Genomic DNA, 17,655 nt, shown 5'->3' with positions numbered 1-17,655 from the left:
TAGCACAACAATCATGCCAACTGTTGAGGAAGTATAACTTTATCGCTTATGATATTGTACGTCTAGTAACTCACGCCAGAAGGTGTATCGTAAATAAATGTGCCATGTTCCTTAAATATAAATCAACTTCCTGCACAGTCAAGAACACGAAAATAGCAGACAACAATTTATTGCAGCAAGGTTGTAAGAGGCAGATACATGAAAACAGGAAGAAAACAGCGAAATGCAAGTAATGCAGGTGTCCCACGGCACTCTTTTAAACGCGACCAGGCCCAATCCGAATTGAATTTCTCGATCGCGATTGGTTCTTTTGCGCAAGCTGCGCGATGGAGCCAACAGCTGTCGAGAATTTCGATCCGGATCGGACTTGATCGTGATCGAAAGTGGTTGTGTGACACCGGTATAATGGAGAATAGTCGGAAATAAATGGCGTGATGGCAGTAATTTAGCACAAGCAAAACACATAAAAGACGTGTTGCAACTATCCAGATAATGAAAAAAACTGCACATATACGCCAGCAATTAATTCGCTCAAAATGGGACTGTTTTAGAAGGAAAAAATATGACGTTTTTTTCTTGTACTTCTGCGAAGGAGGGTGAATTAGGGTAGCAGAATGATGTGAATAGTTGCGTGTCGAAATAAAATGGTTGCAAAAATAATTGAGCACGCACAAACATCGTCATTTCGAATGTGTAAGCCAGTGTGTCCGTCATTAAACACCTGCAATTACGCACTCCGTGCTGGGGGTCTTCACCTGCTGTCTTCGAAGCCTTGCAATCGTCTTCTGATACTTGGAATTTTGCCCTTGAGTACGCGTACGCATGATGTCCTTTGGCTGTACAGTGTATGTTGAGGAAGTGGTGGAGATTCCTGCAATACGTAGAATGAGAGACAGAAGGTTAGCAATACTGGAGGCTTCAAAGCTATTGAATGCAGACGCTACGTTCCTTCGTATAAGTAATACTGGAGCCTGCAAAACTTTATAATGGAGATGCTGCGTTCCTTCATGTAATGCGTATATTTTTGTTTAAGGAAGCACTGTTATAAATGCTAAGAAAGAAGGAACTTTCTACGGTAAAGACTCTATACACAATTAAAACATGAAAACGTGTATCTTCAGCCCAATGTAGAACAGCTAACAACGCTCGAGCACACATAGCCTGCTACGGAGGTTGAGAGATAGCGCATTATTGCCATACTGCAAATATTGCACATGTACCGCTTTAGGAATAGCCAGATTTCTTTTGCAAAAGTAGAGTACCGTACTATTTCAGCAGTTGCTGGGCGTAACATAAAGCTCTCTGCCCCGAACGCCATGTGTTCATAGGCCGCATTTCTTAACGAACCATTTTTTCTAACTTCGTCAATGTGTTGAACGTGCCTCGCAGCTCGGACGATGCCGCGTCGCTGTTACCGCTAGCATCACCGCTCATCGCTGCCCATAAAAAAAATTAGGAATTAATGTCAGCGTAACAAATGGGCAGCAGCTGTTCATGGCTGCAAGGCCGCCGTCACTCGTTCGTGCGGCTAACATGACTTAACGAAATGCGAAGAGAATAAGTCGTTAACAACGCGCAACAGAACTTGCTGTGGCCTTACTATGAAACTGCGACAATGCAGACGCTGGCAGAAGAACCCAACAACGATGCTCAGATGCATTTTACAGAAAAAGCCCGGCAGCACGGCCTGACTAGGCTCCGCACGTGTTGGATCTTGCCCAGTGGTCGTGCCGCCTGTCAAGCAGCTAGCCACAGCCGCATTTGTCTTGATGTGCTCTGCCACCTAGCGGAATCGGCAAGGGAATCGGCGAAGCTCCATAGCTCGGCCGCGAAACGGCTCGAGTACCCGCTCTTGTCGTTTACTATGTTACTCTATGGTTTGGCATTTGTTTTTGTCGTCATTGTGCGCTTTTGGTGGTCTCCATGTGCGCGTTGTGTGGGTCGTGAGCTGCAAGCATGTGTGTGCATTGTCATCTGCTGTTGCGGGACAAGACACATTTTTACCAAGAGCGTGGGAGCCGAAAAGCTGAATGTATCTACACCCGTCCGTCCATTGGCTGACGCGGAGGTATGCTACCGAGCGGGCTGCATGGAAGCGTGTATGAAGAATGGAGCGCGGGCTGACCCGACGGTAAGTACGTTGCTCGTATCGTCTGTATAACTGATCGGAAACGTTCTAACTTCTGTTGTAGAAGTCGTGGGGCGCTTTTTTCGTTGCTGGGTGTGCGTTGGACTGACTTGCGCCTGCGGCGCTCGTGTTGACTCAGTCACAACCACTCCGAGCTGAATGTCTGATTCACGCGTAGTCCATGACGCCAGTGTAAAACCATGTTGTGCCGGGCCGGTCCGGGGTGTAGCGTGTTCGTTGCGCATTCGGTCGATCGAGCGCCAAGGTGGGGTCACGTTATCTGTTTAAGCTATGTATTTAGCAGCCTGGTCTATTCGTGTGTCTGCAAGCTAGGCAAGTTTATCGCGATCGAACCACTTAAGGACTGAAATGCACGAAGCCGCTTAAAACAGGGGCGCCTGTTCCTTTGTTCTCGTGCTAGTCCCTACTCCTTGCGGTAGCTTAGTGGCTATAGACCAGAATACGCTAGCCTCGCACCCAGACTAACCGAACGCATACTCTCGCACCCGGATTGCCCGGTCGACCAGCGCCATATTGTACTGGGCTGCCAAAGTGTGTTCGCCGGCTACCTGTAGACATGGCAAGCGCCAGCTCTAGGACTCCAAAGTGCGGAAATGTGCCCGTTCACGCGGATCCAAAGTACAAGAAGTCATCTGGGCATCATTGCGTCGTGTTTGGATGCCAAAATAACCAGCCGAAAAGGAGCAGGTTGCTTAGCGCTGTTTGCGAAGAGCACAATACAAGTAGGGAATCGTGCCGGTGCGGTGTTTTCAGCCTGCACCGATTTCCATCCGCAACGAAGAATGACAAGCTGCGCCACCGGTGGATGGCTGCAGTGAATAGGAAGAACTACCAACCCAGTAAAAATGCACGAGTGAGTATTCGATCTGTGTATATTTTGGTGCCACGTTCAACTTTGCGCCCTACGAACGTAACATGTGTAACACGCAGGTTTGCTCCGAGCACTTTCTGGACAACAAGCCTGCAAAGCAGAATCCCGCGCCGGTGCTTCGCATTTGCTATAACAAGAAGGCAAGCCTTTTCGTGTTTTCATTCAGGCAGAGCTCCCGACGGTTAAGCGGAACAGATGAGTTTGCGGTTAGCGATACTTGCAGCTGGTGCATGGCATGACCATTAAGCGTGAACGACAAGTTGTAGGCAATAGTATGTTGCCCTGCTGGTGAGCGTTATTGTTAATGAAAGTAAACCGAATTCTGCTCGTCACGTAGCATGCGTCCACAAAAACGTAGACGACTGCTCGTCGCCGAAGGTGTTGCAGCGCGCCTGTCTTTCCGAGCTGGTGTTGCAGGTGTCATTCGTAACGAATTCATTTGAGCCTCCTGAGCTCTAAACTGCGTGCGGGCTGTTTGGCGAGGAAAATAAGGTGCTTAATCATTGTTGTTTTTTTGTAACAAAATTTTGCTCGTTCTCACCAGTTTTTTTTTTCTTACTGTTTTTTCTGAGGGAACGCCAACAATCCGATATGGCCTCGCGCAAGCGAAACAGTTCTGATACCAGGTAGCTGCAGTTGGTGGGGCTAATTTTGTGGAATGCAGGTGCGGTTGTTGTCTTGTACCAAAGGGGTCCCTGATGATGCTGCTTTAAGTAGGAATGGTAATTTTATGTGCCCTGTCATGGTTTGTGCAACTGTACAACACCTACATCTGTCATGCTCGCCCTGTTAAACGGGCTTTGACTGCACATGTAGTTGAACATTATAACTACTGTAGTTCCTCATTTTCCAATGAGTGCAGGTTTAGCATCATATGCTGCTTGTTCGCGTGCTGTAGGCTTGTGTTCTGAATGTTGTACTCTTAAGTGGTTGTACGATACAATTGGCCTGGTGTATTTTCTATTTCATTTTGAGAGGACTTTATATCTTCGCAACAGTGATGGCATGGGAAAGAACTACAGCCCTTCTTACTATAACATCTGTTTTGTTTTCAATGTGCAGGTGGTGAAGGGCAGGCGTCTGCTAATCAGGCAGTCAAACGACCTCGCCAGTTGGTTGCCAAACGCGGCCAACCCAGTAGTGACCATGACAAACAAGACCAAACTGAAAGTGCAGAGGACAATGTTCTGCGTGCTTTAATAAAATGTGGCACCAACACAGTGCTGTAAAATCCTTCACAGGTTACGTGCCAAAAAGCTCACACGTGTTCTAGCATAGAGCGCGGTTTGTACAAACGTAATAGCGTACTTACCCGATATATTCGCTTCTGCAGTCTGCACAGCACTCAGTGTGACCATTGCGGACTTGCATGAGGTCTTGAAGTTTGATTGAATCGAGACAGCGAAAATGACAGGTTAGAAAAAACGCGAAACACGCCTTCCGCCCAGCTAAAAAGCCCAAGTTTCGCTTTCGCGCCGGGTCGCATCTCCCAGCGTGGCAGCCCAGGCCTGCTACTTCGCGGCGCTTGGGATAGATGGCGCGACCGGCGCTCATCAATATGGCGGCGCGCTTAGAATTCACGGTGTTCTGGTGTATAGGGTTGCGCTACTGTGCACGAGCCCGCGGGTTCACTCCGGCCGCAGCAGCCGGGTTTCGATGGGGCGCAATGCAAAAAACGCTCGTGCTTGGATATGGGTGTTGTTAAAGATCGGAGTTGTGGTCAAATTTAATTCATGTCGTACACTGCGGCGTGCCTTGTAATGAGATAGTGGCTTTGGCTAGTAAAACTGCGCAATTTGAATGTTTAACCTGATGCTTAACCCTCTTTTAAGTGTTTGCGTTGCAGCAGGGCCGATCGAATTTGCGGGCCGTTCTTTTGTTGTATCGTCATTAAATAATCATGCAGAAATGTCGTGGCCGATGTCGTGTCATCTCTACTAAACGCGGATCATCCTATAAAACAGGCTGGTTGATCGTTCGCGAATAGAATGCCACCGTTCTGTAAAAAAAAAAAAAAAAAAGTGGAAAGAAATGCTCAGAGTGCATGTGATCAGCGCCACCAGTGCCTCCCAGCCTCGGATATCTTTTTAATGTTGCAAGATTATTTCTAAGAAATTATTTATAAACTCTGAATGTATTAAGGAACAAGATTTTACTCAAAAAGCTGTGGGACATCACAGAAAAAGACATGTTAATTCGGTGTTGCTATAAATATATTCCTTCGCGAAATAAAGAGACAAATAATCGATTGTGAAAGCATGCAAGCCTCTGAATAAGAGAGAGAAATGATACAACCTTTACACCAAATCCGGGTTACCTTTCCTTTCGGAAGACTGACGAAAATTCCTACTTTCATGTTCTACACACAAAAAAGTGCCTTGTCATAATGATGTCCTAATATCCGGCACTTTCTTTGAAGTTTTCTCTTAACTGTTCTGCGAAAAACTGTTTGCAAAAGAATTTGGGTCTTGCTATTTCAATATACCTAAAGCGCATGCAGTGAAAATAAAAATATTCGACTGATTCATTCATTCACAAAAAAACATTGCTAACACAGTAGCTGGTAGCAAGAAACACTTGGTTACATAAGCATTCAGCGCTTATGTACGTTTTTTATTCTTGATGGCATTTTATTGTGTAGCTGATATGTAATGCTGCCTTTATATAATGCCCTAAATAGTGGCATCCACAGCATCTGGAGAAGAGGGCAGGGCGCATTGTGTCCGATGTTGGAGCAAACTTGCATGACATATCAACAGCAGGAAAAATTCTTACACCATCTGGTTAATGTTTTCTGTGAATATAAAAAGGATGTTTAAGGCCCTTCCCTGCATGTGCGAATCTACTTTGCCACACTGAATAAACAGCGGTAACATTACAAGAACCAGTTGAACATACCCTTCCACATAATATGCTCCTCTGTATGTGCTCTGTAATATTTATGTGTGTGGGGGTGTTCAGGCCCTCTAGCCCGTTTATGTAAGGAACTCCATGACTCGGGACAAAAAGCACACTGCAGAGTGTTGTGCCTGTTAGTCTTCAATCCGTACTATAATTGACGAGGAATATTGAATACTGTAGCATCTTTAAGAAAAAAGCTAAAACGTGTTGGTCGTACCGATTTTTCCTTTCCTTTGATGCTATAAAAAATAGCCGTGAATTTTTTTTTGTTTTAATCTTGTTAATATAGTTGCCTGTTCTTAAATTCAAAAATATCTGTGCAGCATGTGTGAAGACCTGCAACACTTTAACAGAAGGTTTCTCGGCTTCACTCAGCTGTCACAAAGTGTTATACACCCGACTCATTTTATTATGCCAGGCTCACCAAATCACGCATCAGTGACTGATGCACAGAAAGAACCGAAGTGTCGCAAAGTTCATTATTAAGTGTCAGATATTTCCCTGCATAAGGAATTGCAATTTGGTGCGTTTTCGCTGAAATCGTAGAACTACTTGTGTGCTTTTATTCAGTAGTTGTATTGCTTTCTCATTATGCAGAAGCTCGCAAGAGGGCGAAGAGGCTACAAAAATTCCTAAACAATGTTGAGAGCGAGCCAGAACAGCCAGTAATTGCTTGCGCAAAGGTATGCTCATTGTGTGCTGCAAGTTGCTCTCTCTTCTTTTTGTTTCATTTTCGGCAATATAGCGCATTTGAAGTGATTCCTTGAGCAAAGCAAGGCTAAATCAGTGTTGCCCAATTTGCTTGCCCATGGAATCACTTGAGATGGTGAAAGAGGTCTGTGTGGGTCACTTAAAGATTTGCAGTTGATTATTTGCGACATGGTAACTATGACTAAAATTGATATCTGGCCGGCACGGTGGCAGGTGGCAAGCCATCGCAGGAAAGATGCTGGTATTATATGCTATTTAGCAATCAATAACAATGATCGTGTACGCTATCACACTCACTGACAACAGCTTGTGTATCTGTGGGCAACCAGCCGGCAAGTACCAAGTCCACCCCTTAACAATTTATGTTTGTCTCTCACTGCTTTTTTATTCGCACACGAGCTGCAGTGTTAGTAACTGCATGTAACTGCCTAATAAATTGTCTCTGCAAAGCAAATTATGCGACGATGCTGCGAGATATTTGTTTTTCTTCTGCTGTCAATTATGGCTAGTCCATTTGATGATAAATTGTTCAGCTTTATGCTCCGTGAAGTCAAAAGTGAGCTTCTAAAGCGTCGCTTAATTTTCTGTGTACAGGTTAACATTGGCGGCGAGACGCTGATTGATAAGACCATCCTCGATCAGCTGAGCCGGGCCTGCGACAGTGGCCGTGAAAAATTAGCCAGGGCGCTTTTGTGCCACGTTTTTACTGATGGTGAGCTCCGCAGCAAGTGGCTCTTTGGAGGCAAGAGCTGTCTCCGGGGCGAGACGGTTCAAGAGGAGGCCCTCAACACCATACGTGGGGAGACAGTAATAGTTGTGCACACCTTTGTAATACGGCCATTTTAGTCTTACATAATTAAATCGGCGCACGCGTATAAGTTGAAGAAAGCCTATTGTGTTTATACTAACTGTACTGTTAGCACCTAGCTGAAGTATAGTAAGTGTTTCTAATAATTAGCGTGGAAAAACAAATAGTTTCTTTCCTTTATTAATAATATTATGGTCACGATGTTATGCACAATTGTTAGGAGCCTGATAAAATGATTGGTTGAGTTATGGATTGATCATAGATGGCCAGATAGCACACATATAGTCCTAGGTGTACTTCTTCTGCACTAGCTCGTTCTAAAGGCACAGTTTGGCACATGCTCGGTGATTTGCTATGTGCCAGCTATTTTATATCTTTTTTGACGAAGAAATGCCTGCAATATTTTTCAGGACTTCTTGGATTAGCCTAGCGCTTATTGATATTACAAAGAGTCAAATATATGGACTTATGTTGAATGAAAGGCTCACTCTAGCAGGTCCTTAGTCTCTGAGCAAAGATGAAGAGCCCAATCACATTCGTGTGACAGTCACGTTAAGCATGGATCTTATTTAGTTCATTCGCGACATGTCTGACCAACACTGTTGTGATGTGTAAGCAGCAGGCTGCATCTACTTTAAAAATGCTGAATGTGTTCTCTTGAACCAATTAAAGAGTGTCGGAAAGTAGTGCGTTGCAGACGCAATGTTTTCATGTGTTGTTTTCAAGCCTTGCATTGCCATAGTGACCCTCAGGTAATGTAAAAGTTAATCCTGTTTGTAATAATTATTTAATCAAGGAGAACACAAAAATATTACACAATTTTTGAGAAGGATAATTCAAGCATGAAGCTAGTTTAATCTGCATAGAAGCTCATTTAGTTGTATATATTGTGTCTAGCAGCTGGAACAAAGCTCTTGCCACATTTACCATGACTCATTAGCACCTGATAACGAACATCAATAGTACCCGGATTAAATACGAAAGCTTCTAGCAGATATCTTTTGCTTAGTTTTGTGAATAAAATAGGCATTATTCCCTGCTAATTTGCTAAAGCTGCACATTGTTTATTTTACTCATGTTTTTCAGGATTTACCTGCCCAGTTTACAGGAGCCAGTGTTCCGCACATCAAGAACAGCTTGTACTTGCTTCTTTCGCGATAAATAAAATAAGTAATATCCTGCTTTTTAATATGCCTTCTTGTTTGTTACTGTTGGCTGCACTTCATATTGAGCCTCAGTACGACGCATTAGGTTACATGAAGTAATTGCATTGAGGATTAATGCAATTTAATACCGTTCACGAGTGCCCAATCTAGTGTATTTTATCGCGCATTTTTGCCATATTGTATATCATTTTCATAAACAGTATTCCTTTTGCTCTGTTGACAGTAACAAGTGTTAGTGTGCCTTCAGATGTTGCTTTGTATTCCTTGTGCCTTCAATATTGTGTAACACGGTAATCTTTTTATAGCACTGTTCCTGCTGGAAATTTGTACTTTTTATACTTTACTGTTTAATATGCCCCCCTTACTTTATGCCCTGCCGTAGGGCCTGTACGGTCACTTGAATAAATAAACAAAATGCTATGACAACCTAATGGGCAAACAGTACAATGAAAATCCAATGAAGATCCCGTGAAAAAAGAACGCAACGAAAGTACAATGAAGAGCCCATGGAAAAACAACACAATAATACTCCAATGCATATACAATGCACTCACGGTGGCCACTTTCCCATGACTGTTGAACAATTCCTCCATGAAATATCAATGGAATTTCCACAATTTTTCTCTTGATACATTGAAATACGTTTACGCCCGAGCCAATTTCTGCCAAATGTACTGTGTGCAAACAAATTGTACCATCTCGGAACCTGTGCTGGGCTTGCCGTAAAGCAGTACAAAAGAAAATCGGAGTCAGCCAAGCAGAAATGGGCATGCCCCACATGCAAAAATGGAAACAGCAAAGGAGACAATCAAGGTGAAAAGCTGTCTGATGACGAGATAGCCGACATTAAAACCCTACTCGTTACTATAAATGGAAAATTAGATGAGCTGATGCCGCCTAAAGAAACTGTAGCTAGCATTGAAACAGCTGTAGAGCTAATGTCAGAAAAGTATGATGAAGTGCTAGAAAGGCTAACTACCCAGGAAAAAGAGACAAAGGATATTCAAAAGAGATTGGAAATTTTGGAGAGAAAGGTCGAAAAAAAGAAGAAAATGAAACGTTGCGAAATGACGTCAATGGTCTTGAAAGGAGGAGCAGAAAGCTGAACCTTGAATTCCATAGGATTCAAGGTTCAGCTTGAATTCTATGGAACCACCGAACCTGAAAATCTGCTAGATAAGGTAAACGCTATGGCTGACACGATAGGAGTTTCAAGGCTTTCGAGCGCAGACGTCGATGCAATTCACCAGCTACCTGTAAAGCACGATAGGATCCCAGGAATAATAGTTAGATACACCAGGCAAGCTGTAAGAGATAAGTGGCTCGAGAAAGGAATAAAGTGAGGGACGAAAAAAGCAACATTGCCATTATGGAAAATATGGCTAGTCATAACCGGCATCTGTTGCGACTGACGAAGGCCTGAGCAAAACAAAATGCATATCGTATGTCTGGCACAGGAATGGAAAGATCTTCATGCGCAAAACAGATGGCCAGTAGGCAATCGTAGTGCGCAATATGCGTGACCTTCCGTCATAGCATATTGCAATGTGTCCAAAAAAATGGGTGTAAAATATGTTGTCGGAGTTGAAAATGGCTAATGACAATTACCTTCTTCCAAAGATGTAAACGCAGTTGCAACGAACTAGCACAAAAATTCACTAAGATGCCTTCATTTAAACGTTCGCGCACTTTACAACACGGAAGCAGAACTGGATTGTTTTATCTCTAGTTTTTCTTTTTTGTTCGACGCTGTCATGTTAACATAAACTTGGTGTAAAGACGACCAGGATAACTTTCGGTTTTCATGTTATCAATCCTTCTGCTTAAATCTGAAAAATTGTCGTGGTGGTGGAGTCATGCTATTGATGAAGTTGAATATAAAGTGTGAACTGCTTCCTTCTTTTTCTGTGCTATGTGATGATTTTGAAATATTGTCAGTTCGTGTACACAAGCATGTGTTTTCTGTTTGTTACCGGCCCCCACATGGAAATGTCTCAAGCTTTTTTTTATTTTACGGGCAGTTTCTCGATTTTGTTTCTGCAAATGGTTACTCTGTCACGTCAGCCGGCGACTTCAATATAGATATGTTAGCAAACACTAACGAACAAAGAAACATGAAAATGCTTATTACATCAAATGGTTGCGATAATGCAATCACATTACCGACCCGAATTACGAAAGACAATAAAACACTGCTAGACCTTTTTGTGACAAATTTTGATAATACAGACATCACAGTAGGAGCTATATCATGTGGTCTTAGCGACCATCTTCCGTTATTTGTTATGATAAAGAAGCAGAATTTAGAAGGATGCAAAAGCCGACCACCCATTTTTTTTTCAATCTATTACTCTGTCAAATTTAGACAGCTTCAGGACTGAACTACTGAAGTCAGATTTTACATGGGTAGTGGAGATAAAAAATGCCGATGAAGGGTATGAAAAATTTATGAACCAGTTCCTGCAGATTTACAAGCGACGTTTTCCAATAAAAACGTTTAAGCTAGGTAAAAAAATCCGCAAACCTTGGATAACTCCAGCACTGCGCCGAAAAATCAACGAGAAAAATATGCTTTACCATCAGTTTATTAAAACAAAAGATCCTGATAGCTTAAAGCAATTTAAGGCGTGCCGAAATAAATTAAACAAGGTGGTTAAAAAAGCAGATCTAGTTACATTGATTCTGCATTCCAGAGTTGCCTAACGAAAAATGACCTCGTATAAAAAAAGTTGAGCGCTGTTTTTAAACGCACGAAACTTTCACCTATAGAATCGAGAAGTTCTCAATAAATGACTGTGAAGTGTCTGGCTGCGCCCCGGCAGATTCCTTTAATGAGTATTTACTTCATTATTTTGATCATGGTATACTTGAAGATTTTTACAATTTTATGCCCTTTAGAAATAAGTCATCTGCTTTTCTAAGCCCTGTAACAGAAGATCAAGTTAGATCAGTTTTTTCTTCTTTAAATAATAGTTCAAGTTGGGGGCGACGCTGAAGGAATTCAGACACGTCCGGTGAAATATATGTTGGATGTCTTATGTCCATATTTAATCCATATTTTTAACCTTTGCCTAACAAGTGCATGCTTGCCAAAGCGAATGCAAATAGCTAAAGTAACTACGCTCTTCAAAAAGGGTAATCCTAATGATATGAATAATTACCGACCCATCTCCGTCTTACCCATGTTTTCCAAAAGCTTGGAGAAGCTTATTCATTATCAGCTTTGCTCGTTCTTTGATTTACACAAGCTTATTTCAGATGCTCAATATGGATTTAGGAAGAACAAATCGACCGAATTATCTTTGCTGGAACAGAAAGAATCTATTTTGTCCGAATTTGGAAAAACAACTTTGTAATAGGTATTTATGTCGACTTTTCTAAAGCATTTGATTGTATTCATCACTTAACTTTGCTGAAGAAAATGGAAATTTATGGAATCCGAGGTCATTTTCTTGAACTTATCAAATCATATCTCAGTTTTCGACAGCAGTTCGTTCAAATGGAAACGTATCGTTCTGATTTAAATTCTATACTTAAAGGTGTTCCTCAGGGCAGCATTCTTGGTCCGCTTCTTTTTAGCATTTATATCAATGATCTCACTAACCTCTCTACTAAACCTAAATATGTTTTGTATGCCGACGACGCTAGTATATTTCTATCTGCTCCAGATTGCCATATCTTACACAATGACGCAAATTTTCTCCTTACCAAGCTTAAAACGTGGTCAATAGTAAACCATCTTAACATAAATATTAATAAGACGAAAGCTGAATATTTAGACCTAAATTGAGGCAGCTAAATTCTCATGTAAGCTTAAGTTATGGTGGCGCACCAATAGAAATCACAAATAATATTAACATTCTGGGTGTTACATTTTCTCAGGACATGCTATGGGATAGTCACATTGATGCTGTTCTAAGTTAGCTCGAGCAGTCCACATTATTTCCCATAACAGATCATATCTCCCGTATCAAGTAAAGATCCTGCTTTATAATTCCCTGTTTTACTCTCATCTTAATTACTGTTTCTTGGTCTGGGGCACAACCACGTATACAAATTTGCAAAAGATCTTTATACTTCAAAAAGAGCTTATCAGAGTATTTTTTAATCTACCATACAACAGTCACTCGCAAGCTCTTTTTTCCAAAGCATACATAATACCAGTATTCAATCTTTACAATTATAAGCTAGCAGTTGCATTCCAGCGCGAACTAAAATATCACCTTGAATCTCTGCATGAATTGTCATTACTGAAAAAGAGCACTGTGTTTTACCCTACCCGTCATAAAGAGGAGTGGATTGTACCAACTCCTAGAACCAATTACACAATGGAAAAATTATCCTTCACACTTCCAACTCTATTAAACAACTGTAAAAAATCCGGGACTGACCTACTTAAACTATCTAAACGTGAACTGCGACAGCTTCACTGCACACATTCTTAGTAACTCCACCTGTATTCCTAAAATGTGTATACTTAATCCTGTGTTTATTGTACAGCTTTATACCCTCTGTACTTATTGTATTGATTGTTGTTCTATTTTCATTGTTTCTATATTTATTTCATTGATGAAACGATCCTGTTAATTTTGGCTCTGCTAAATGGCGAAGAGATTATATGTATACTTGTGTGTGTCTTTCCCTGCTTTGCTGTTGTTGCCCTGTAGAAGGGGGCTGTGGGCCTTTGTCAAGCTGCCGTTTACGAGCAGCTTTTACCCGCAACCTCCTCCATCATCCCGATGGAAATAAAGATTATTATTATTATTATTAAATATCGATGGAAAATCAATAGATTTCCAAAAAAATTTTTTGCAAAGTTCGATTCGGCAATCCCGAACCGACGTTAGGCAGCATTAGCGCGTATCTCAGGCAGCGATAGCGCGAGCGATAGCCGGTCGAGCGCTTCACTAATGAACCTGTCGCTCGGTGCACTGGCAGATCGGCAGCGCAGAAAAACCCAGGGCTTGCGTGCTTATCGTTTCGTTTTCTACGGCTGCAACGCTTTGTTACCCAAGTTTTATCGCTCGCTTGTGCTTGTTTAAGTTCGTTTGATCAAAACAGCAGTCCCGCATTTCAAGGAGTACACTAAATAACGTGTTCCTTATGAGATCATATTCAATGTCTTGAATCAAGGCATTGAGAACGATCTAAAAATTTCTCATTCACTTATTGAGAAAAAGAAATATTATGGTTTTATCCTTACATTGCTTCGAAAGATTTTACCCGTTATCCAAAACCATTATGAACCGTTACGGATAATTTTATTTTCATTCCTTTTTCAGTGGAACGAAACTAAACCAGAACGAAAACCATTCCGACGCACCGATTGCAAAATTATGCGATTACACCACGCTTTAACGTTGCCTAACTGTGCGTGTTCTAATAATGCGCTGTTTCCATAAACGCACTTCTTTTATGCACAGCCATGAAGATTGCGTTTCACTCAGCACTTTCCATATCAGAGGTGCTGACTAACACACATGCAGCATCTAGTGTACATATAGATATATCTTTGTGTCCTGCACCACTGTGCAATCTTTCACTTGATAATCAGCATTGACTTTTTTCTTTATGTGCGTGTTCGTGTTCTATACGCTTGCGTTTGACTAAATTTGACCCTGACCAACTTTGCGATCTTGTTCTGCGAAATAGTAACTTTGATAAATAGCGAATTTTATGGCTACTCTTGCCGCCTTTTATATTTTAAATATTTAAGCTAGTTACTGCTTCTGGGATGAAGGTCTGTTTCAATTCAGCCATGTTTCAAAATATATCCGTTCGACCACAGTTATGCCCAAATTGTAGTTCGAACGCGCTTTCCGGTACGGTTCAGTTCAGATGCGGTTCCTCACGAAGTAATCAGCCACTTCGTTTTAGTTGTTTAGCAGTTGCCTGCTTGTGGGCGATTTACCATAACGTAATATTTCGCTGAAAGCCTCTTTTTTTCCCGCCAGATGGAAGACTTGATGATCTACATTGGTGGCCACGTCGACATGTGGTTGGGTTTCGCGCTCATCGGAGTCTGTGGAGCTGTCCTCGACTTTGCCGTCAAGTGTTCCAAGTGGTTCAGTCGGTAAGTACAGAGCCTGTCTTGCGAGATTGATGCAAAAGAACTGTACAATCGATCGACTGCGTGGTGAGCAACTCAGAACGGACTTGCCATAACTGATGCACAAGAAAGAACGAGGACACACTCATTTCTTTCCTTGCATTCTAACTCGTTCTTTTTTGCACTTGAGTTACAATGAACTGCACAATAGTCTGCCTCTGCAATCAAGAAACGCCGTAGTGCAATGCCACGTGTGATTGGCTCCGTGAACCTATCTATGCTGCAGGCATAGGATGTCCGGGAGTTGAGTTCCTATACCTACTCGCAATCTTGCCACTGGGCGTCAAATGGTATTCCTTCAATGTCTGCGGTGCATTGAACTTCTTGCGGCGCCACGGGAAGGAGCACATTGGTGCAATTAGCCGTGCGTGCTTGCGTGCGTGCTACGTGATAGCCCGCCCACGCAGCCGGGCAGGAAGTTTAAGCATTGGGAGTTGCAGCCAATGTTGCCGGCAACAAGGGGTAACGAAGAACAGGAGGCGCTATCAACGCCAAGAGCTTAGCAAACTCGTTTTGGCGTCATATAAAGAAACTCAGCTCTGACACAACTTGATCATTGATTCGAATGTGAATTGCTTCCAACAGTACCCGCTCTGTTTTATCGTTACTTCTGCCAGGATGCTCACATGAGAACAAGGCTGTTCACAAAACCAAGATCGCCAATACGCAGAAAGATGCTCACTCAAAGCCTTCTTTAAACTGTTTGCAAGCTCTCTCATTCCGTCGTTGACGCAGTTGCCAATTTACCCGACGTAGGCCCGACTGGACCCACCCACTCGTCACTGTGCATTTCCATAGGTTAGTAGAATTTCATATACCACTCCTGTGGAACACTGCCCGTAGTGATTGACGTGCATCCCGTGATTTGGGACAGAGTCTGGACAGTTTTTAGTGGCGAAGAAAACAACAGGTACCCCATAGTTATTCGACCCATTCTTGAGGTTGTGGCTAACCATGTGGAGATACGGCACATATGTGCTCCTGCGAAAGCATTGAGCTTGACGTCTTCGCCCAAGATCTTCGCCACAGAGTCAGCACCGAAGGAGAAAAGCCGGTTTTTCAGAAGTCGCTGGTTGTGGTTAAGTTATCAAAACTGTAGTTTTTTATCTGGTGAACGCACGACCGGACTCCGCCGACTCAAAGATAGTAATAAGTGCGTGAAATAATTACGGTCCTTGCAGTAAATTACCAATACAATATTACAATCCGTTATAGGCGTCTTTTACGAAAAGCGCAGAAAGTTCACTGCTGTAATGAGGATATGGAGCATAGCACCAACTAACATTTGTTGGTGAAAACATGGGCCACGTTGTGGATGATGCTTGACGTTCAGGCTCTCGTTTACTCAATACTCAATAACAATCTGGCTTTGGATACGTGCACTGCAGCTCTTCAAGCGGACACAGCTCTTCCAGAGATGTCCCTGATTGACATCCCGACCTCTGAAGATTTTTCGCCGCCGCCGCCGCCGCCGCCGCTGGTGCTGCTTTGCTACTGCTTTGCTGCTGCTTTGCTGCTGTTTGGCTCCTGTTTTGCTCCTGTTTTCCTGCTGCTTTTCAGCTGCTGCTTAGCTGCTGCTGCTGCTACTGCTTTATATGCATAGCATATTCATGGCAGTAGCGCGGCTCAGAGGAAAAAGCGACGTGAAAATCTCGCTTATACCTTTCCATTACGTTGCCACTATTCCCTCTGGAGCATTCCATGAGTGTGGTAATTATCCGTGACCGCCCGGAGGAGCATTGCCGAAACTACAGCGCTTACCTCTGTACTAACTTGCAGGAGTCTACAAAGGAGGTAGACATTGTTACGGTGCGAAACGAGGACACTGTCGTCGACGGTAAAGACGACGAAGTGGCAAGAGCCTCTCGGGATTCTCAGCTGCTGTTTATGTATGCCTTGTAAATATATCGTGCAAATACTTTTATACCTGTGATATTTTGGTGGGCGTGCGGGGTGCGCGTCTTGGCCAAGGAGCTCCGCAGTGGACGTCTTACCCAGCCTGGGGCCATGCTTCCAGTGGAAGGCACCGCATCTGGAGCTGCAATGCCGACTACGCATACTCAGTACGTTGCTCTACCTCAGCCTTAAGACCCCGGCAAGTTCACCGGCCTTGATGGTGTTGACGTAGAAGAATGGTTGAAGGTGTGTAAGCGCGCCAGCAAAGTGAACAGCTGGGATCCGACCATAATGCTGGCCAAAGTCGTGTTCTATCTACCTTGACCGAATCACACGAACCTGGTTTTACACACACGAGGAATAGCTAACCAGCTGGGATTTATTCAAAGAAAAGCTGTTCGACGTTTTTGGCATGGCAATCCGACCGGTCGACAACTAGCTGCCAAGCAACAACTCACCACGCGTGCCGAAACTGCTACCGAGTCATATGTATCCTACATTCAGGACGCCCTAGCCCTCTGTCACAAGATCGACAGGTCCATGCCAGAGACGGAAAAGGTTGGACACATTATCAAAGGCATCGTGGACGATTCACTCAATCTTCTGGTCTATAGAAACTTATCGACTGTCGACGCGCCATCATGAAGGAATGCTCCCGTTTCGAGCTGGCGAAGAGTTGCAGTATATACAATCAATTTACACGGCTTCCAAATACTGCAGCGACCTCTCCCTGTACCGGCCCCACCGACCAATCTAGCTCGCCACCACCAAGCGAAAACGTGAGCCGAATCATACGTCGCGTACTCAAAGCAGCGTTTCCTGCCTCGCCTCAAGAGACGTCTTGGAACAACACTGCTGAGACGATATCGCTGATCCAGTCCGTAGTTCGCCAGGAAAGCGCTAATATGGGTCTTTCCAGCGCCTGCTCCATGAGTCGCCCTGACACTCGCCCTGCTCCTATGCTTCGGTCCTATCGCAGTCCACCTCACAGTGTCCATTATCCCTACACTACCAGGAATCCATCGGACTGGCGTGCACCTGACG

At 43.3% G+C, this 17,655-nt stretch overlaps 1 protein-coding gene across 1 annotated transcript in view; it reads left to right on the top strand.

Annotated features, from left to right (window-relative positions):
* The window catches only part of LOC126524711 (uncharacterized), a 313,342-nt gene that overhangs the window by 268,528 nt on the left and 27,159 nt on the right, over positions 1-17,655 (top strand). Inside the window, exon 18 of the mRNA XM_050172996.3 lies at positions 14,561-14,679. Coding sequence (XP_050028953.2) covers positions 14,561-14,679 — 119 coding nt within the window. The remainder of the gene's footprint in view (positions 1-14,560; positions 14,680-17,655) is intronic.

The sequence above is a fragment of the Dermacentor andersoni genome, chromosome 3 (assembly GCF_023375885.2).
Source record: "Dermacentor andersoni chromosome 3, qqDerAnde1_hic_scaffold, whole genome shotgun sequence".
Classification (NCBI taxonomy): domain Eukaryota; kingdom Metazoa; phylum Arthropoda; class Arachnida; order Ixodida; family Ixodidae; genus Dermacentor; species Dermacentor andersoni.
The sequence above is the reverse complement of the archived record's forward strand: the minus strand, read 5'-3'. Positions and strand labels throughout refer to the sequence as shown.